This window comes from Ipomoea nil, unplaced genomic scaffold (assembly GCF_001879475.1).
Source record: "Ipomoea nil cultivar Tokyo-kokei standard unplaced genomic scaffold, Asagao_1.1 scaffold0191, whole genome shotgun sequence".
Classification (NCBI taxonomy): Eukaryota; Viridiplantae; Streptophyta; class Magnoliopsida; order Solanales; family Convolvulaceae; genus Ipomoea; species Ipomoea nil.
In genome coordinates this window covers 1-20,020 of record NW_017616619.1, presented here as the reverse complement: position 1 = coordinate 20,020, position 20,020 = coordinate 1, and the positions used below count along the sequence as shown (strand labels likewise).

At 33.4% G+C, this 20,020-nt stretch overlaps 3 protein-coding genes across 4 annotated transcripts; 1 reads left to right on the top strand and 2 right to left on the bottom strand.

The window, feature by feature from the left end:
• The first annotated feature begins 2,399 nt into the window (after positions 1-2,399).
• On the top strand, positions 2,400-5,299 carry LOC109187320. 2 transcript variants are annotated; one of them, XM_019337515.1, is made up of 5 exons: positions 2,400-3,925; positions 4,023-4,139; positions 4,370-4,542; positions 4,617-4,797; positions 4,893-5,299. In XM_019337515.1, exons 1-5 carry the CDS (start codon positions 3,317-3,319, stop codon positions 5,061-5,063), a joined length of 1,251 nt encoding a protein of 416 aa, XP_019193060.1. In that variant the 5' UTR covers positions 2,400-3,316; the 3' UTR covers positions 5,064-5,299. The 2 variants fall into 2 exon arrangements, with proteins under 2 accessions (XP_019193060.1, XP_019193053.1); XM_019337508.1 differs by having other exon boundaries at positions 2,402-3,925; positions 4,367-4,542.
• Positions 5,300-6,467: 1,168 nt separating this feature from the next.
• LOC109187802 lies at positions 6,468-12,037 on the bottom strand. Its single transcript, XM_019338142.1, has 5 exons — positions 11,856-12,037; positions 11,385-11,767; positions 9,535-9,852; positions 8,212-9,429; positions 6,468-8,128 (listed from the first exon to the last, which is right to left on the bottom strand). The coding sequence occupies exons 1-5, from the start codon at positions 12,035-12,037 to the stop codon at positions 6,468-6,470; spliced, it is 3,762 nt and encodes a 1,253-aa protein (XP_019193687.1).
• A 6,240-nt stretch (positions 12,038-18,277) lies between these two features.
• LOC109187796 lies at positions 18,278-19,955 on the bottom strand. Its single transcript, XM_019338128.1, has 8 exons — positions 19,806-19,955; positions 19,432-19,582; positions 19,250-19,346; positions 19,041-19,165; positions 18,871-18,955; positions 18,668-18,799; positions 18,405-18,568; positions 18,278-18,321 (listed from the first exon to the last, which is right to left on the bottom strand). The coding sequence occupies exons 1-8, from the start codon at positions 19,953-19,955 to the stop codon at positions 18,278-18,280; spliced, it is 948 nt and encodes a 315-aa protein (XP_019193673.1).
• Between the last annotated feature and the right edge of the window lie 65 nt (positions 19,956-20,020).

Genomic DNA, 20,020 nt, shown 5'->3' with positions numbered 1-20,020 from the left:
AATTTTCCCATTACATAAAAAAAAATGAAATAAATAAATAAATAAAAGTACAAAAGGCAAACTTGCTCGCAATAGTAAGGGTCCGTTTGAAAGCAGTAAAATGACTTCTGGAAAATAAGTCATTTTCGAGAAAACATTTTCCATTTCTAGTGTTTGGTTGAATTTTGGAAAACTGGCTTGATGTTTTGGTTCATTTTTCTGAAAAATGAGTAGAATTGTATAATTAAATATTTTATTTAGAATATAAAAGTATTTATAATAATATTAAAATTAATGTTATTTATCAATTTTTTTGTAAAAAAGAAAAAAAATTGGTTTTCTCCGGATACCAAGTTTTGAGTGTTGGTGGAAAAGGACTTCCGCCAAATTTTGACGTAAGTCATTTTCCGCCAAAATGGCTACATTTTTTCCGGTCAACGAAAAATAGTTTTCGTTGACTGGATTTTTCTATTACATCCAAACACTAGAAACCCAAAACCATTTTCTAAAAGACATTTTCGAGTTAAAAACATACTCCAAGTTTGCAAGCCAAGTCATCATTTAAAAAAATAAATAAATAAATTAGTCTGCCATGTCATCTTGCCAATGTAATACTTGTTGGGAATCAGGATGAGGACGGCCTAAGAGCAACACCATCAATGATTTTTAGAGAGTTTTTTTTATGGATCAATGCTGAGGTGGAGGAAAGATCGGAGATGAGAGAGAAAGTTGAGGAGCTCCTGTAAATATAAGTTTTTTGTGGGGCTCACTAGAAAAATAAAAAATAAGATCAACTAGATTCTGATGCACGTTGTGCGAATAGATGCGCCCAACTGAGCGCGTGCACTCCACGTCCTGCTGGGTGCGTAAACCGATATTTTTCTTCTGTTTTTCTGACAAAATTATTATCCGTCTTTTTTTTTAATAAAAATAAGACCAAGTAGGTTTTGATGCACGTTGTAGGAATAGATGCGCCCAGCCAAGCGCGTGTACTCCACGCGCCCGTTGGGTGCGTAAATTGACATTTTTCTTTTCTTTTTATGACATAATTGTTATCCGTTTTTTCTTTTTCTCTCTATCTTCTCTCTCAGTTGGCGTGACAAAAATCAAGAAAAAACTTTATCTATTGAGGTTACTCTAAGTAGATGCAACAAACAAAAAAAAATATAATTATTTGTCCGGCTGTCCAATCAACGTTTAGTCATGAATTTTTATTGGCAATCTTACTTCTTTTATGGTCCTTAGCACAAGCTTTTTGTCAAGTTTGTCAGGTTTGCAAACTTGCTGCAGTAGTAAGTTTGCAAACCAGGTCATCATTTAAAAAAAAAATTCAACCTATCATGTCATCTTGCCAATGCAATACTTGTTGGGACTTGAGACGAGCACAACCTAAGAGCAACACCATCAATGATTTTTTTGGTGTTTTTATGGGGTCAATGTTGAGGTAGAGGAAAGATAGAAGATGTGAGAGAAAGTTGAGGAGCTCCTGCAAGTATAAATTTTTTGTGGGATCCACTAGAAAAATAAACAATAAACCAAGTAGGTTCTGACGCACGTTGTGCAAAAAGATGCGCCTAGCGGAGCGCGTGCACTCCACGCGCCCCGCCGTAAACCGACATTTTTATTTTCTTTGTTTAACATAATTGTTATACGTTTTTTTTCCTTTTCTATTCTTTTTCTCTCTATCCTCTCTCTCGGTTGGCCTGACAAAAATCAAGAAAAAACTTTGTCTATTGAGGTTGCTCTAACTAGATGTAACAAACAAACAAAAAAAAAATAGAATTTTTTGTCCTGGTGTCCAATCAACGTTTAATCATGAATTTTTATTGGCAATCTTACTTCATTGATGTTCCTTAGAGCAACCACACCAATGCATAATGAGAGAATAATGTCAGATAAAAATGCCATGTGAAAGAGAGAGAAGCAAGAAAGAGAAAAATGGGGTGCTTCTGCAAATGCGGAGAGATTTCAGAAATGTGGGGTCCACCATTTACTTTAACCATGCGTGACAGCCATGCGTGGCTGTCACCTCTGTGCCCAGTACACGCACCAGCTGGGCGCGTCTATCTGAATTGGAGATGGATGGAGGCGCTATATAAAACCCGAGTTTAGCACCTGTGCGCGCCTCAGTAAATGAAAATACTATTATTTTTGGTTAATTTTTCTTTTTCCTTTTTTTTTTTTCCTTTTTTCTTTCACCTACCATTTTCTCTATCCTAATCACTTTTACATTATCTCCCATTCTCCTCAACTAATGTGGATGCTCTTAGAGCAAGTTCATATGGTTTAAGATATAGTCGGACGAAGATTTTAAAATTGAGAAATATTGATTTATATAAAAAGAAAAAAAAAAAAAGGAAATGTTTCAAACCCACAATTTGTGGCCAAGACTACCAAAAAGTTGGACAAAATTCCAAAATAAATATATGGAGAATAATAGTTTCTACCAGCCTCCTAAAATGGCACAAAACAGCAGGGAAAACAAGAAAGCAGGCAGCAAAATCACACACACATAGATTATCATCACCTCTTCCTTAGGAACCCCAAAAATCCATATATCAAGAAAAAGAGAGAGAAAGGGAGAGAGGAAGAAACGACAGGAGAGTCGGTCTAGTGAAGGGAAAAAGGGAAGAGTGGAGCGAGGATTCAGGAGAGAAATTCATGGGAGAAAAATGAGGGAAAGACAGCATTTACGTAGGTTGATTTAGATTTTCATTGAAAGCTTTGAATTTTGAACAATATATTTTTATTAAATTCTATGCTATCTCTGTCTGTTTTTTTTTTTTTTTTCTTTTTATTTTCAGTCTTTCCACATTTTACTGATCTCTCAGACAAGTATATCTGCTGGGTTTGAGAAAAATCCGAAACTGTCAGATTCTCTCTCCCTCTTTCTCTCTCTCTCTCTCTCTCCATCTCTCTCACAACTTATAGCTTTATAAATCTGTATGCAGAAGCATTCTTTGAGCGTAAATGTATCAGAAAGTTGCAATCTTGGCTGAATTATTATGAGGGTCTTTCTCTTTTCATGTGTTTCTGGTATTGATGGATTCCATCACAGCCAGATTTTGAGCAATCATTTGCAGATGGTAAATTGGGTATTTGGGGGCTTTTTTTTTTTTTTTTTTCTTTGATTTTGGCTTTTATTGATTCTGCATAAAAGAAATTTCCTTCTCCATTTGGTGTTCTTTCTTTTAAACATTCTCCTTTTGTGTGGGTTTCTCAATATTCTGTGTTTCTTGAACAGTATAAGGGTGATGTGGTGGATGGATTTTGTGTGTATATGTAGTCTCCATTTTGGTTTGGTTTACTGAAAATGTTGTGATTGTGTTGAAATTTTATGGCAATGGCTCAAGAAGAACATGCCCAAAAGTATAGCAATAGTAATAGTGGTGGTGGTGGGCATGGCAGTAGATCTTCCAAGAAGATGAAGCCAAAAAAAGTCCCACAGAGAGGGCTAGGTGTTGCTCAGCTTGAAAAGATCAGATTAGAAGAGCAGCATAGAAAAGATGCAGCTTTACTAGCAGCCAGTGTTTTGCCTCCCACTTTTAGGCCTCACCTTTCTTCGTCTTCTTCGATGGCTTTGCCACCGCCATCACCCACTGATCTAGCTTCCCCGAATTCCGCTTTTATTAGGCCACTCCAATCCCCTTGTGTTTCAAAGATCGATGCTTTCCAGCCTTACTCCAATGTGTCGTTTTCAAAGCCTTTGAATGTGGGAGGTGTTGATAGGAGTTGGGCAAGTATGATTGTTCCCGGGAATCATAATTGGCCTAAATTGTCTAATGGTGAATACAATCTTAAAGTAGAGAACCAGAGGTTTGATCACCATGGTGTCGGGTTTCAGCCGAACTTAAATTTGGCCGTTGAATCACAGAACCCAGTTTTGCCTCTCCCCTGTGTATTGCAAAGATCACAACAATGCCAACGCCCTTCCTCTTCATCAATGGTTAGCCGACTAAACTCAGTACTTGTGTAGTTTGTTTATGTATGCGTTATAGACTTATAGTTGTGGAAGGCTAAATGGTTTTGTGGAAAATTTGCAGGTGAACGCCTCAACAGGGATTTCATCATCATCTGCTCTGAATTATCAGATGGAGCCCCCTTCAAACCAAAATTATTGTGGCAACAATTATACACCCCTGTGGCCGGAGGAAGTGAAGGTAAATTCTTCGTTTCATGAATATTACTTGCCTGGTTAAAAGTGACGTCTGCCAATTACCCGATTTGTGAAGACAGGAATATAGTTTACTAGGACAGCACATATGTTTTCTTTAGTACAGTTTTGTATTTCTAGTTTATTTTTATATTCCAATAATTTGTGCTTGGGCATCAGAATTCCTTTTTTTTAAAAAAAAAAATAAGAAGCTATTTTGTTGATATAATGCAGCAGATGGTTGGCATTAAGAGGCCATATCCCTTCTCCCCCGAGTATCCACCACTGCCTGCATTTCGTTGCAAATTTCCTGCGGGCTATATGCCTTGTGTTTCTAAAACAAACGAGTCTGCTTCCAGCAGCACTGGTTGCACGTTTAATGTAGAACCACCGTCCAATCTTCCAACGAGGTATGATTTCACGAGGCCTTTACTGTTGAATGCCCCCCCCTTTGGTAAGACTTGTTTTTTTGCATCTTTATCAGAGAAGGTCCGTCAAACTCAGATTCTATGTCTGAGTCCAACCCGCGGAGACTTACCAGAGAGAATGAAGGTTTGGGTGGAGGAGATTTTCTCACGCTGGCCCCTCCAGCAGCTTCTTCACTGCATTTAGATCCAAGATACCATCGTTCATTTGGCAATTCACCTCTCGAAACATCTAATCAGGTGAAACACGAGTAATCTGTCTACCATCATTGTTGATTTCCTGGAGTTTGGTTTGGATTTCAGACTAACTACTGCTCCTCCTTTGAAATCTATAGGGAGGTGGCGAAGAGCTGGTTCAACGCTCATCAGGACCAAGCCGATCGGATCAACCACTCATCTACACCTTTTTTCCATCAGCCAACATACATAGCGGGCACGAAGCTACCCCTAAAAGCAGCTACAAGGGTGAAGCAAGCGGAGGCGTCGATCTAAACCTCAAGTTATAGCCAACTTGCTCATCATCTCTTGTGGCTTATGGTGTTTCTAGTCATCCTTTTATGCATTTGTGTTCATATGAGCATTGTGGTGTGTGTATATTTTGGTTTCCATCTTCTGGGACTCTCTCTGTCCTCAAGCTGTTGTGCTATTTAGATGATCCATTTTACACAACAGCTTTGTTCATCAAGTTTGAGCTAAATATCTTGCTTTGTTTCAATAAGCAAGACTGACTGAGTTTGATCCATTTCATCTCTCATTTTATTTCATGGCTATTTAACCTCTAGTGTTTATATCTCTTATAGTCTATAATAACAATGAAGGGTTTCAAACTTTTAGAAGGAGCAAATACCAATTTTGGTCCCACCAGTATTAATAATACAATTTTGATCTACATGTTTAATTCTTACCAATTTTCATCCACGACTATTATTTTAGTGTCGAAGGAGTGATTGACACGATGAATTTTGGCACTAAAACAATAGTTGTGGATGAAAATTGGTAGTAAAACAATAGTCATGGATGAAAATTGATAAAAATTAAATATGTGGATCAAAATTGTCATTTTGCTAATACTCGTGGGACCAAAATTGGTATTTACTCTTTTGGATACTTGGACTCGAATGACCTAATTGTGTGTTTATACCTTTGGTAGTCTTAGACAAAGTATTAGATAATCTATATAATAATAATGGAGGGTTCTAAACTTTCAGAAGCTTGGACCCGAAAGACCAAATAATAACAATGAAGGGCTTCGAAAGCTTAGATTTGGATGCCCCTTTGGATTGTTTATATCTCTAATAGTCCTTATATAAACTATTAGATAATACTCTATAATAACAATGAAGGGTTCCGAACTTCTAGAAACTTGGATCCAAATTACCTAATAATCTACAAATCTAATAAGAACCAATAATATTAGACTCTTAACTGAAACAAAAAAAATGTGCCCAATAATAATAATGATTGATTCTTAAAATGATTGATTCATATTATTTTGACTAGTATTTTTTATGTGCGATGCGCAACAAATAGGTGCCCAATAATAATAATTTATATTAAAATTTTAAATTAATTTAGATTTTAGATATTTAAATTATTGTAAATAATAATAATAATGTAAAATATTTTTATAGTTGATATTTATAATTTAGGAAACAACTAACATATAAGTATATATTATTATTATTATTATTATTATTATTATTATTACTAGTATTTCACCCGTGCGATGCACAGACATATATTTGGCAATATTGCAATTATGTTAATAAATTAAAAGTAATTTTATTTGTTATTATAGTGGCTATATGTCCTGTTTTTCTTAATTGGTAGCATTTAATAATTTTTAAAAACTGTTACATATATACAAAACAATAATAAATTATGATATGACATTGAATATCAGTATAAAATTACAAATTATTGAAAATTTCTTTGTACACTACATTTCCTGTAGTGTTCAAACCCACATTCGAGTCTCCACATATTAAGATTTTCAGCCCATCTGGATTACTTACCCGAGATGCTGCTACATACAACTGTCCATGGTTAAACACGGGTTTCTTTAATAGTAGTCCGACATTAGATAAAGTTTGTCCTTGACTCTTGTTTATTGTCATAGCATATGACAACATTATTGGAAATTGCTTCCTCTGAAATTTAAACGGTAGTCTTGGGTCAGAAGGAGTCAATCCCAATCTTGGTATTAATACCCTGGTGCCTGCATTGTTGCCACACAGAATTTGAGCTTCAATGACATGGTTTCCTAATTGTGTAATGATCAACCTTGTACCATTGCACAATCTCAATGAGTGGTCTATATTTCTGAGCAGCATAATTGGCGATCCAACCTTTAATGTTAAAGAATGGTTTGGAACACCGGAGCATCTCAAACTGTTAAGGAACTCTGTAGTGTGAACCTCCGATAACATATCAGAACTTGTATCTGACTTGCAAACCGAATCACAGCTCAAATATGTCTTGGAAGTTGCCTCATTCATACTGTTCATGTATTCATTCACCTTGTCCACAACATCTAATGTTAGAGCTAATATAGCTCGGAACTCTAAAAATTTATGATCAAATTGACCATGACCGTATGAAGGAAATGTGCTTTGGACAATTTCTGCTATGGGGTCAACTTCATTTCTTAAAACAAAATTATCTGGAATCCTTATATTGAAGACACCATTTTTCTCTTCTCCTAAATTTCCATCTCCTAGATCAGCAATCCATTTTGCAAAGCTGTTTAACTTAGCAACTTCTTCTGCACTTGAAATTCCACGCAACCTAAGATTCTTGGTTAAGCGTAGTACTTCGCAATTACTCCACAAGTATGATGAGTTTATACTTGCTTGTACTATTTCTTGTCTGCTGCCTTTTGGTATAACTGGTAGTATTTGTCTAAAATCACCTCCAAGTACCACTGTTTTTCCACCAAAAGACATTTCTAAGCTTTTTGGATTGGTGAATCGCAATATGTCTCTCATTGTCCGATCTAATGCTTCAAAACAATGTTTGTGCATCATCGGAGCTTCATCCCATATGATTAACTTAGCTTTTATAATCAATTCAGCAAGTGGACTACCTTGGCTAATGTTGCAAGTTGAGTCTTCATTCACTGCAATGGGGATAGAAAATCTTGAGTGTGCAGTCCTTCCACCCGGTAAAAGTAGCGAGGCTATACCGCTTGATGCTACATTCAAAACAACTTGTCCCTTTGACCTTAAAGCAGCCGACAGTGTCCTCCATAAAAATGTCTTGCCAGTTCCACCATATCCATAAACAAAGAACAAACCACCTTTATTAGATTCAACATCCACAATCACTTTGTTGTATATGAGTAATTGTTCATCAGTTAGTTTAGAAAACAGAGATTCATGTTCTAGCTTTAAAGCTTCTTTGTCATACGCCAATTCTTCGTATAACAACCGATTACCGAAATAGTATTCATGACTTTCCACTGGCATCGGCATTGGTGGATAATCACTTAGAGACTTGTTCCAAGCATTCAACAACTTTTCCACTTCCATTAGTGCCCCATTTTTCTTCTGTTCGTCATTGAGCATCAAATCTACATAATTTATAAACAAATTAGTTGAATATATAACTGCAAAAAGTACATTTAAGTATGTGTTTTGAAGAAGAATTGTTTACCTGGATTACTTGTATTTCTTTTAGCATTGAACTCAACATCATCAGCTAGGTATTGCCAAACAATATCCCACACTTTCTCTGGTTTCGCCATTGAATTTGATGTCAATAAGGTTACAAACAATTTACGTAAAGAATGTGCTGAGGACCATATCGCTGCTTCACTAATCGGGTCAACATACTCTTTATCATCCTCGATTAAACCATGTGCATAACAGGCATCTCTAAATGAAGTATACTGCACCCCCTCAAAATATTTAATTTCATCAAAGGACCTTGGTCCACGCACAATATTAAGTAAACATCTAAGATAGAAGATTTCTCCGCTATTTGGCGGAACATAAAAAATACGACCAATTGCAAACTTCCTTTGCCTTGGATGCCACTCTCTCTTATCTTTTTTCCATACAAATTTTGTTGGCATTTCAGCGTAAGTCAAGTTTCTTGCCTCGCTATATTTGCTGTTAGCATCAAACCATGCCGTGAACATACTTTGTCTCACAGTTGAACGGTTAACAACATCATTGACAACATCATCATCATTAAATATGATTGATTGCTCATTTGGTAGATGAAAGCTCAAGCGCTCTACAGACGGATCCCTCGTCTGTATATCAAAGGCGAACATCCTCCATGCTGCCTCACAGGGTGAAATATACCTACAATCATAATACATCTTGATCTCATCGATTACCTTTCCATTAGCTTCATCAGCAACACTGTTGTAGAATTCAGCCGTAACCCGATCATTCCCCTTGTTCACATACTTAAATAAGTACTTAATTGATCTGGATTGATTGCACCACTCTACATTTATATGAGCCCTATACTTCACCAATAAATGCCTGTTGTGTGGAACGACATACCTGCTATCTAGATCAATACCATTTTTCTTTATGGTCCTACCGTTGTCACTCCTACGGTAAACAGGATAACCCTCTTCATCCATTGTTGATTTCTCTACAAATTTCTTTGGATAATATTTGGAGCATCTACCATTAACCATGCATGGTGAATTCTTCCTACACGTACCACACGGACCGTGCATCATAAATTCTTCTACTGCTTTGTGATACTCTGGGTCGCACAACTCACTTGGTATATCTGCTGAAATGAAGTTGTCTAAATCTGTTGCAGCCACAGACCCACGGTGATTTGCCAGAAACAACAATATGTGGGCATGCGGTAAACCTCTTTTCTGAAATTCAATGGTATAAATCACTACAATAAAAAAACATTAATAAATTCAGTATTCTGAAATATAGATCAAAGGACTTGTTAAAAAATAAATAATTTTTTAAACTTTAAAACATATAAATTCTTTACCTGCTAGAACAGAACCAAATATGTTTTCTTTACGAATCTCCTTGATTAGAGCATTTAACTTCATCTTAAAGACACGACATATTATATCTGGCCGATCTTCTGCCTTTAACCTTCTCTCTTCCAAAAATCTGACAATTTCAGGCCATTTTGGGTTACATGTGAATGTAATAAAGAGAGTTGGATACCCAATCCATCGACATATTGCCATCGCATCCTGGTAATTTTGGACCATATATCTTGCACCACCTGTAAAAGTTGAAGGCAAAATAATTCGACGGCCTTGGGCAGATGGATCAAGTTCACCATGGGTCAGAGCATCTGTCAAGCATTTATAAGACTCACATCTCAATGATCTTTGGTGAGTCCTAACATATACTAAACGCCCAGATTCGATCATAGTGTATGCATCTACCAGGAATTGTTGTAACAACCTTCTTGCGAACTGATAAACATTATTTTTAGTGTTATTTTTAATAATATTTTTATAGTTAATTTACAATAATTGATTAATTATATACATATTTTTATTTATTATTGTTATTAGTAGCTTTGTTAATATTATATTTAATTTTAGGTTGTTTTACTTATTAAATTTGTTTTATTATTTGATTTCTGTTAGTCTTATAGTTCTTGATCCTAATTTCTTATAATAATATTAATTTTAGTAGTACATGATCAGTAGGTGTTTAATAAAGGTAGATTAGTTATATATGGTCTCTAATAAATTTTATTATTATTATTATTATTATTATTATTATTATTATTATTATTATTATTATTATTATTATTATTATTATTATTATTATTATTGAGAAAGGAGCCGCGAGAAATAAGATCTTCAACAAATCCAGTCTTTGAGTGATCCGAATGAAACGTTGAGCGGAAGAGCAACCAATAATTAACACAATTTTAGTGAGCAGTCCGGAATAAGCTGTTGGTCTAGGGAGTATAAATTGAGGCCAATTCAGAGAAAACATCATGAATCTTACCCCGGATCAATTCCGGAGGTGCGAACAGAAGAGAAAAATCGAGGTCCGCGGCAGCTTCAATTCCGGGCGGTGGCTTCATTCGGCACAAATTAATTATTTGGTGGCAGCAGCTTAGCAATTTTCACACGGCAATTCATCACTCCCTTTGCTCTTTATAATTGTTTATTTACTCTAATCATTGGTTGTAGTTGTTAAGTGTTGGTAGATTAAATCTTGCGAGTTTGTTGGGAGATTAAATCTTGTGAGTTAGTTGCTGTTAATCCCATAATGCATTGCTAATTAAATTTGCTTGAGAACATGATCTAATTTCTATGAACATTTCGCATTAACTTGAGTTTTAATATTGCCTATTAATTATGTTTTATCTAATAATGATTTTATTGAGATTAGTTGAGTTGAATTGATCAATCTATTCCGAGTTACGTTAATCTAGCCTTTATTCCCTAGTTGTTTTGTTTTGTGGTTAATTTATTATTATTTTTTTTCTATCTTTATTTTTGCCTGCATTTCCGTTTAGTTTAATCCATGTTGATTGTCGTTTAGTTTAATCTATTTATTATTCTGTTTTCTGGTTTCTGAGTTTTGTTATTTTTGGCATTTGATTCAGTACTTTACATTATCAAGTCAATTAATTTAAGTTTAAGTTATTAAATTGCATATTATCAATTCCTCTTGGGTTCAACCCTTGCCTTTGCACACTACCACTACACTGACTCGTGCACTTGCGAGGACATTATATATTAAAATTGTCCAACACGAACAACAATGTTGACATCTCATTCTTTCTATCTTGAATATAATAGGAGAAGTATTCTCTAGGACTAATCCTAATACGACCAGGTCGGCCTTGTTGTTGAACACCTGAGAATTGAATATCCTCTCTATATCCATCTTCACCAAATGGGAATAACAATGGGTACTGCAGTGGTAGATAGGCCGGGTTTAATTCACTAATCCTTTTAAAAATACCAGATCTTGATTCCACCAAGATATCACGTTCTCCCATATTTGGATCTAAGTCTCCCACTATCAAAGCCGCCACTTCACTGACTTGTGGTAAATTATACGTTCGCGCATCCTTATTCCTCTTTCCTATTAATTTGATCTTAATCTCTGCCATCGGATTTGTTTCAATCTCTGTTCTTGCCATGCGAAAACTTTTTACTAAGACATTGTTTTGATCTAATGCGTCTTGTATGTCTTGTACTATCTCTGCATGTAGTTTATTGTGAACATCATCTTCTCTGTATATTTATGACAAAATATATTTAATTAGCATAATGTAGTAAAAATCGAACAATGCAATTTATATATAGAATGGAATTGACGTACCTAATTGCATCGATGCGATTTTGTATTTCGTTTTGAGTATCATATATGTACAATTGAGCAAACTTCGGTCGAGAGCCAAATTCAGGCATTAGGCTTCCCAAAAGGTGGAAATTCTGACCGTGTAAGCGGAAAACAGGTGGTGCAGTACCATTATTCAAAGTCCTATCAATTTTTCCACCCATTGAAGTGAAGCAAAACATATTGTTGTAGGACCTAATATTTTTTAAAAAATGACCACTCTTGTTGTCATTCTTAAAAAACAAATCAAACAATGCAGCCGGCGGAGTTGGTTTAGTAGGCAACTTGATTTTTCCGTGAGTACAACAAAGCGAATACTTTGGTCTTGAAGTTCCCAAAATTTGGTTGATCCTTTCTTCCATCCAAAACACCGCACCACAATGGTCACATGAATATATTGGATCACCAAATTCTAAATATGTACCTATAAAAATTTTTGTGAATTAATGTTATGTTCTTAATTGAATATACACAATCAACAAATCAAACAACATATATATTGAATTCTACAAATTTGAAAATAATATACTAACCATTCTGCAAAGATGTAACATAAGTTGATCCTCTAGTGACCGTGTCAAACTCGGGCATTAACAACCTATTCAACCGTACATTGCCTTGATTTAAGGTTGGATTCACAACACATGAACCTAAAATGTTTTAAATTGAGATTTGGAAACAAAGAAGATAAATGACATGAATGTAAAAAATGATTAAAAATTCCAATTATTGAGTATTATGAGATTTACCGTTTCTGTTGTCTTGAAAGGGATGACGAAGAATATTTTGATTAACATTCGGCACTTCCCCTATTGTCTGTTGGCATATTGTTGAATTTGTATAATAACCTGGGACCATTGGAAAATAAGAATTTGAACGATTAATTATAAAATTTTAAAACATAACATTTTACAATTAATTACCTTTTAGCGGTATTTAACAATGGTATAGTCTTAAAAATCAATTAATCAAGCAATCAAACAACATATATATTTAATTCCTAAAATTGTAAAATAATATACTAACCATTCTGCAAAGATGTAACAGAACTTGATCCTCTATTGACATTGTCAAACTCAGGCATTAAGAACCGATTCAACCGTACATTGCCTTGACTTAAGGTTGGATTAACAACACATGAACCTAAAAAATGTGAAATAGAAAAAATTAAAAAAACTAAGATGAATTAAATGAATCTCAGAAATCATTAAAAACTGTCGAATTTTTGAGTTGTATGAGATTTACCGTTTATGTTGTCTTTAACGGTTTGACAAATAATATTACGGTATCCATTCGGCACTTCCCCTATTGTCTGTTGGCATGTTGTAGAATTTGTATAATAACCTGGGACTATTGGCAAATAGGACTTTGTAACATTAATTACAAATTTTAAGAACATAACATTTTACAAATGATTACATTGTAGCGGTATTTAATAATGATCTAGTCTTTAAAATCAAGCAATCAAACAACATATATATTTAATTACAACAATTTTAAAAGAAAATACTAACCATTTTGCAAAGATGTAAGAGAAGTTGATCCTCTAGTTACAGTGTTCAAATTTAGCATTAACAACCGATTAAACCGTAAATTGCCTTGAGTTAAGGTTTTATTAACAACACATGAACCTAAAATGTGTAAACTGAAAAAATTATAAAACTAAAATGAATGACATGAATGGAAAAAATCATTAAAAAAAATCAATTTTTTCTATTTTATTAGATGTACCGTTTATGTTGTTTTTGAATGGTTGACAAATAATATTTTGATTAACATTCGGCACTTCCCCTAATGACCGTTGGCATGTTCAAGAATTTTTATATTAGCTAGTACTATTAAATTTGTAACAACATTTAATTATACAAATGATTACATTGTAGCGGTATTTAACAATGATATAGTCTTAAAAATCAAGCAATCAAGATATATATAATCCCTAAAATTTTAAAATAATATACTAATCATCCTGCCAATGGTTACATTTTAAAAATAAATGATTAATTACAACTTACAAATTATTAAAATATAACATTTGACAAAGGATTACATTGTATGAGTATTTAACAATGATATAGTCTTACAAATCTAAAAAAGATTTAACATAATATATAAAATGTTTAACGAACAATTGAAATAATAAATTAATAACAATACGCCAATACCATTAGTCATGGTGCTAGATGGGGTTTCCATATTGTTACGAAGAGGCCTAAGTACACGCCTCTTATTCGTTGTTAAAGTGTTGTTGCATGTCAAAATGGACTTTGAAGTGCTTGGCAAAATGATTGTTTTGATTACCTGAACAAAATAGCAAGAAAAAGCAATACTTCAATCTTACGCTAAAACTAAATTTCATTCTCCAAAAACACACTGAAAAGAAAAATTATTTACCATTCATTTGATTGCTTGACGGGGTGTTGAATTCTTGTAATGGTATTGAAAGTGTCATGATCTCTAAAGTTGATATGATTCTCTTTATCAAAATGGATTTCTAGATTGGTTAGATTGATTTTGTCCAACTTCATCTTCTGCCATATCAAATACGCAATTAACACTTAGTTTAGCTAAATATATCAATATATATATTATAATTGGAACTCTAAGTTAAGAAACATTCGATGAATACATCAATTTCTTTAGTACCAATTCAACATATTATGATTTATGCAAAAAATGACATTGTAAGCAGTTAAATGTTATAAAAACTAAATAAATAATTATTTAGTTATTGATCAAAGTGTAAACCCTATGTGATATACTAAATAAATAATTATTCTGTATTTTTATTAATCAAAGTCTTCTCTGTACCAATATATAAATTAAAAAAAAAAAAAAAAAAAAAACAATATGCCAACCTCGGCATACACGTGTAATGTACCCATGATCCATTTAGCTAGGTAAGACTTCCTTTCTCAGAAATGAAGAAGAAATGTCGAGAAGAAGCATTCTAGACATTTCCGATCTTCCTAGCTATCTGTGTTACCATGGACCTATCTAGACAAAGCACTGAATCCTTCTATATTTCTTCATCCTACTTCACTGACTGCACCTTACCTCTCTGTTCTACTGTTGTCAATTTCTATTTCTACGCATCAAGATTACATAGAGTATTAAGTTGTAATGTTTTCACAATCCAGATCTGGAAACGTAGAATGAGTATTTGGTTTTATTTTCCTTTGAGTTCTGTTCTACCAAACAGTTGTAATGCTTCTCTTCCTAGATCTAGAGCTGTTCATGGCCCAAAAGTTTTTGTTTTGAGATGGTATAAATTTTCGATCATCTCTAATAGTTTTCTACGGATCTACAGTGCTCTGTTGCTAGATCTGGATTTTAAGACAGCCGATCTCAAAGAAGGATATACAGATTTGCTTAAACAGGTAGTTTTAATTATATATATACAAATTGTTCTTATACAAACCATATGTTTTTGTTTTACTCTATAAATTCATCGCCGGGTATAAACAAACTGTAATCTGATTTTCATTGTTGTCTTCCCTAAAATGTCGGCAGCCAGAAGATTTACTCTGAATTTCTACGAAGAGAAGAATGCAGATAAAGCCTTATAGGGTAACCAAATGTTTATTACCTGGTTGAGGTTGTTATGTTCTTCCTTTTGTCGCAGATGACTGTGGATGCACTGATCTTCCTCATTGCGTGAGCAGTAGTATTCCTTTGTGTGTAATCTGGTAGGCTATGTGCAGAGCATGCTTGAATAAGTTTTTTTCTGTCAGTACATTAGACTGCAATTACTTGATTTTTGAGTTGATATAGAGCAGGATTTGATTCCCATTAATGATTAGTCTTATTGGGAATAAGAAAAGTCTTTTACTATTCCACCATTGCCATTAATTTGACTTAAATATTTATTTCATACTAACCATTTACTTGCAGAAAATGGTATATGATGAACTTTGTTTCTAATGCCCATGTTGAATGGTATCTCGATTGCTATACTTGAATGTAGTTATGTATCTAATACATATAAGTTGTTTGCAAAATAAATTGCAGATGATTAATTATGATGTAGATGGTAGTGTATGTAGCTTTATGTTAGTTTAATATTACTGCTTATAGGATTACTGCTTTGCAATAAATTACTTTGTTTAGCGATTAGTGAATTTATCTTAACTTTTTATTCACTACTAACCTTTATTTTTCAGGATTTGACAGGTGATGAAAGTACATTCTGATGCCACAATTTATTCCAACGTGATCAAACAATACCTATACATTCTGCTACACTCATTATAGACACAATAAGAGTTTAAATTTAGTGTTTTATGGTCCACTATTTTAATGCAGTACTCACTATTTGCTTATTTGGTTTAAAATCTCTTGTTCTTGGTTAACTGAATTAATAGTTGCTTATTTGGTTTAGTGTCTGTTTACAAAGTTAAAAAACCTCTGTGAATGTTGCATTATATTCCAGTCAGAGGTAAATGAAGACATAGGCTGCCAAGGGTATTTATTTTCACTAAAGTATTCTTACATTTATAATTAGCATTAATGCAGTATTTTTTAACATTCACAATTTTTCAATATCATTATATTTTTTAAAACCTGATTTGGCTATATATATGTATCTATGTTCTAAAACTGAATTAATACTTGCTTATTTGGTTTACTGTCTGTTTAAAAAGTTAAATAACTTCTGTGAATGTTGTATTAATTCCAGTCCATAGCTAAATGAAGACATAAGCTACCCAGGGAATTTATTTGCACTAAATTAATCTTAAATTGTAAGTTTACATGAATGCATTAATTGTAGCTCCATTATTTTAGTTTAGGTAATGTTTTTGACTTAAGTCTGGAAATTCCTTATATTAGATTCAGTGAAGTTGATGTAGCTCAATTCTTTGTTATATGAAGATAAAGTCCCATTGATAGGTAATTTTATGCCATCCATTATTATTATTATTTTTCATATAGTTTAATTGAAGTAATTTAATCCATTTATAATAAGACTGTTCTATTTGTTTAATGTCAGGAAAGTGCAAGCTTAAAACTATATAACACACATAAAGTGTTGTGAAATCAAGACTTAACTTTGAAAGGGATGAACCATTTGATGGTGAAAACAAAGGATTTACCTTTATGTGTGTTATATAGTTTTCTGAAGACAAAGTCCCATTGATAGGTAATTTTCTGCCAATCCTTTTTTTTTTTTTTTTTTTTTTTTTTGGCATATAGTTTAAATGAAGTAAGAAAATCCATTTGTAATAAGAATGTTCAATTTGTTTGAATGTAGGAAAGTGCAATCTTAAAACTATATAACACACATAAAGTGTTGTGAAATCAAGACTTCACTTTGAAAGGGATGAACCATTTGATGGTGAAACCAAAGGATAGAGCTTTTACAGGTAAAAATCCTTATATATTGCTATTTACACATTATATAGCATTGTAGATTACATAGAAAGGTAGTACAAATTGATGCTCTAAATCTATTTTCAATTCTAAATGTAGTACATAGAATTGTCCTTAAAGCTTCTTGGTGATCTTCAGTCTTCAATGTGCAATGTGTCATGAGCATTTATACAACCTGCATTAGAAAATAGATAGCAAACATAGAATAATAGACAATAAAATAAACATAGTTTAATATAGTTAGTCAAAACCACTAAGATATCACATGAATGTTGAAAGGCCATCCACCTTAAAGTTTAATAATGTCCATTGCAATGTTAACCAAAAAAAAAACAAAAGTCCTTTGTCCCAAAAGAGCATAAAAACTGGCGCAATGTCACCAAAACAGATAAAGTTGCAGAACCCTTAGTCAAACCGCATTACAACAACAAACTGATTGAGTTCATTTTTTTTCCTGCTTAATATCAATTGGTTTTGATTTTTTTGCATCTTGAGTTTGATGAGAACTGGTCCATCAGATTTCTCTTGGTTGAACCTGGAGATATGTGTTCATCATTATCTGCCATCATAGGTTTCTGACTTTGCTGTACAGCAGGGCTACTGGCCTCATCAGATGAATCTCCAGATTCATAATCCTGAGTTAAAAAATAGCATGTTTTAAAAAAAAAAAATCAATCAAATAAGCAACATAAAACGAAATGTCTAGAAGGTCAGTTACACACATTAGGATCATCCTCTTCTTCTTCTTCAGCAAGTAGTTTTGAGAGCTCATCCTTATCATCTTTAAGAGTACAGTGTGCTGCCACCAATTCATCATCATGGGTTATGTTCACCACAGGAATAGGTAAGAAAGGGTTTTTAATGTGGTCATTCTTTACTGATACTTTAAAAACCATAGCTTTGCCTCTGAGAGCATCAAATTCTGTTGGAATCTTTGTAGGATCCTGCAAATTACAATGAAAGTTTAATTTTTCATAATAGTAGGTTGTATTAACTATTAAGCATATATATAAAAAAAAAGGTTGAAAAAAAAATCAAACCTCCAAGTATTTGTTTCTGAGATCATAAGCACTCAATCCTAATAACTCAGAACATTCATTATCCCATAGCAGAAAAGGTGCATCCCCAGACTTGTCACCAACTCTAACACCCAACCTGTACCTAGGAATTCCCAGTTGCCAACTAATTTTGCAGGTGTCACACCAAAGTAATGCCTTTTTCTGCTCAAGTTTTCTAAAACATCCTTCTTTCTTGCAAGAAGAGTAGTACCATTTTCTGGCACTCTCCAATCCATTGATTCTTGCAGGAACATGGTAATAGCCTGGCTGTTGTATTTTAGTCAAATAGAACAGAGAGTTAAATGTTCCAAATAGTAATCTAAAAAAATTATTTTGATAAAACTAAGAGACTGTAATGAATATTACCTCAGCCCTCTATAGATGTCAGCTATGGTGCTTACAATCATAGGTCTCTTGCTAGAATATTCCTGACTGTTAGGGTATGAAAATGTTGAAACATTTGTCATACTCCTAATAGGAGTCTGCTGATCATTCAAACTGGATAAAGTGTCAATGGTTAGATAGTGATACAAAATAAAAATAGACCTTGATGGAAAAGTAAAATTTACCTATCCTTGAATACTTCAAACTCGGGACAATCATGATTTATCCAAACCTTGGTTGCATTATATGAACTTGATATTCTTACTTTAGCTGAAATAAAGAATTAATTTGTTAGATGTTTATTTTCATATAGGAAATGTGTATAAAATAATTGTGATAAGGAGATGAAACTTACTGTCTAAGTGCTTTGCTCTACACAGTTGCATCAGAATAATTATAGGGCCATCAACATTGTCAGTAAAATAGGGCAGTACATCATCCACATGTGAATCCCATACTGTGCATTTAATCCTATTGTTCCTAAAATATTGTAAAATATACTGTTAAATAAATGTTGATTGTTTTTAATGTATTGAATCTAGAATTTAAGATTTCTGAACTTACTTGGAGTCTTCAATAATAAAATCAACCAGCTTTGATGGATAACCTCCTATAGTAATTGACTTTAGAGGGTAAAACTCAACAACCCTGCCAATGACATCTAGAAGAAAATATTGGACAACAAACATTGAGTTTAGAGTATAAAAAAAAAAAAGTATAGCAAAGAAAAATTATTGTATACTAACCGAATAATAATTTCTCAGGAATTTTTCTGCCTAGGATATCATCAAAACTGCGAAGCCTGAACATACACTTAGCAAAGCCTTTCCTACGGTGTCTTAGAACAGTAGTTTGATGGTTCAACTTAATCATGTAATTGTCCGGAGTGAGCTTGTACTGATAATAATTAGAAATTACCAAAAAGTTTTTGATACAATAAACTTTTCCCACTGTGAAATGATTTGAGAATTTATCCAAGTATTCCTTTGGGATGTTGCAATGGAGATAGGTTCCCTAGACAGAATAGTTGAAACAAAAAAAAAAAAAAAAATTGATGTAAAACAATTTAGTAAAAACTGTAAATAACAATATAGAAGGATTATAACATTAAAAAGCTTACCTCTGAATCGTGAAACAACAGCTCTTGACTTTTAATAATACTTGTATTTCTCCCTTCATGGACATCATAAATTCTTACTAATCTAAGCCTAATGGCTTTCGTGTAGCATTCTGTGTTGAGATCTTTGGCCAATACAAACAGAGATCCCATTTTAACCAAGAACAGGAGATTTTGATTGAAGAAGGAGAAATGTGAGAGTGGTGTTTGCTATTCTA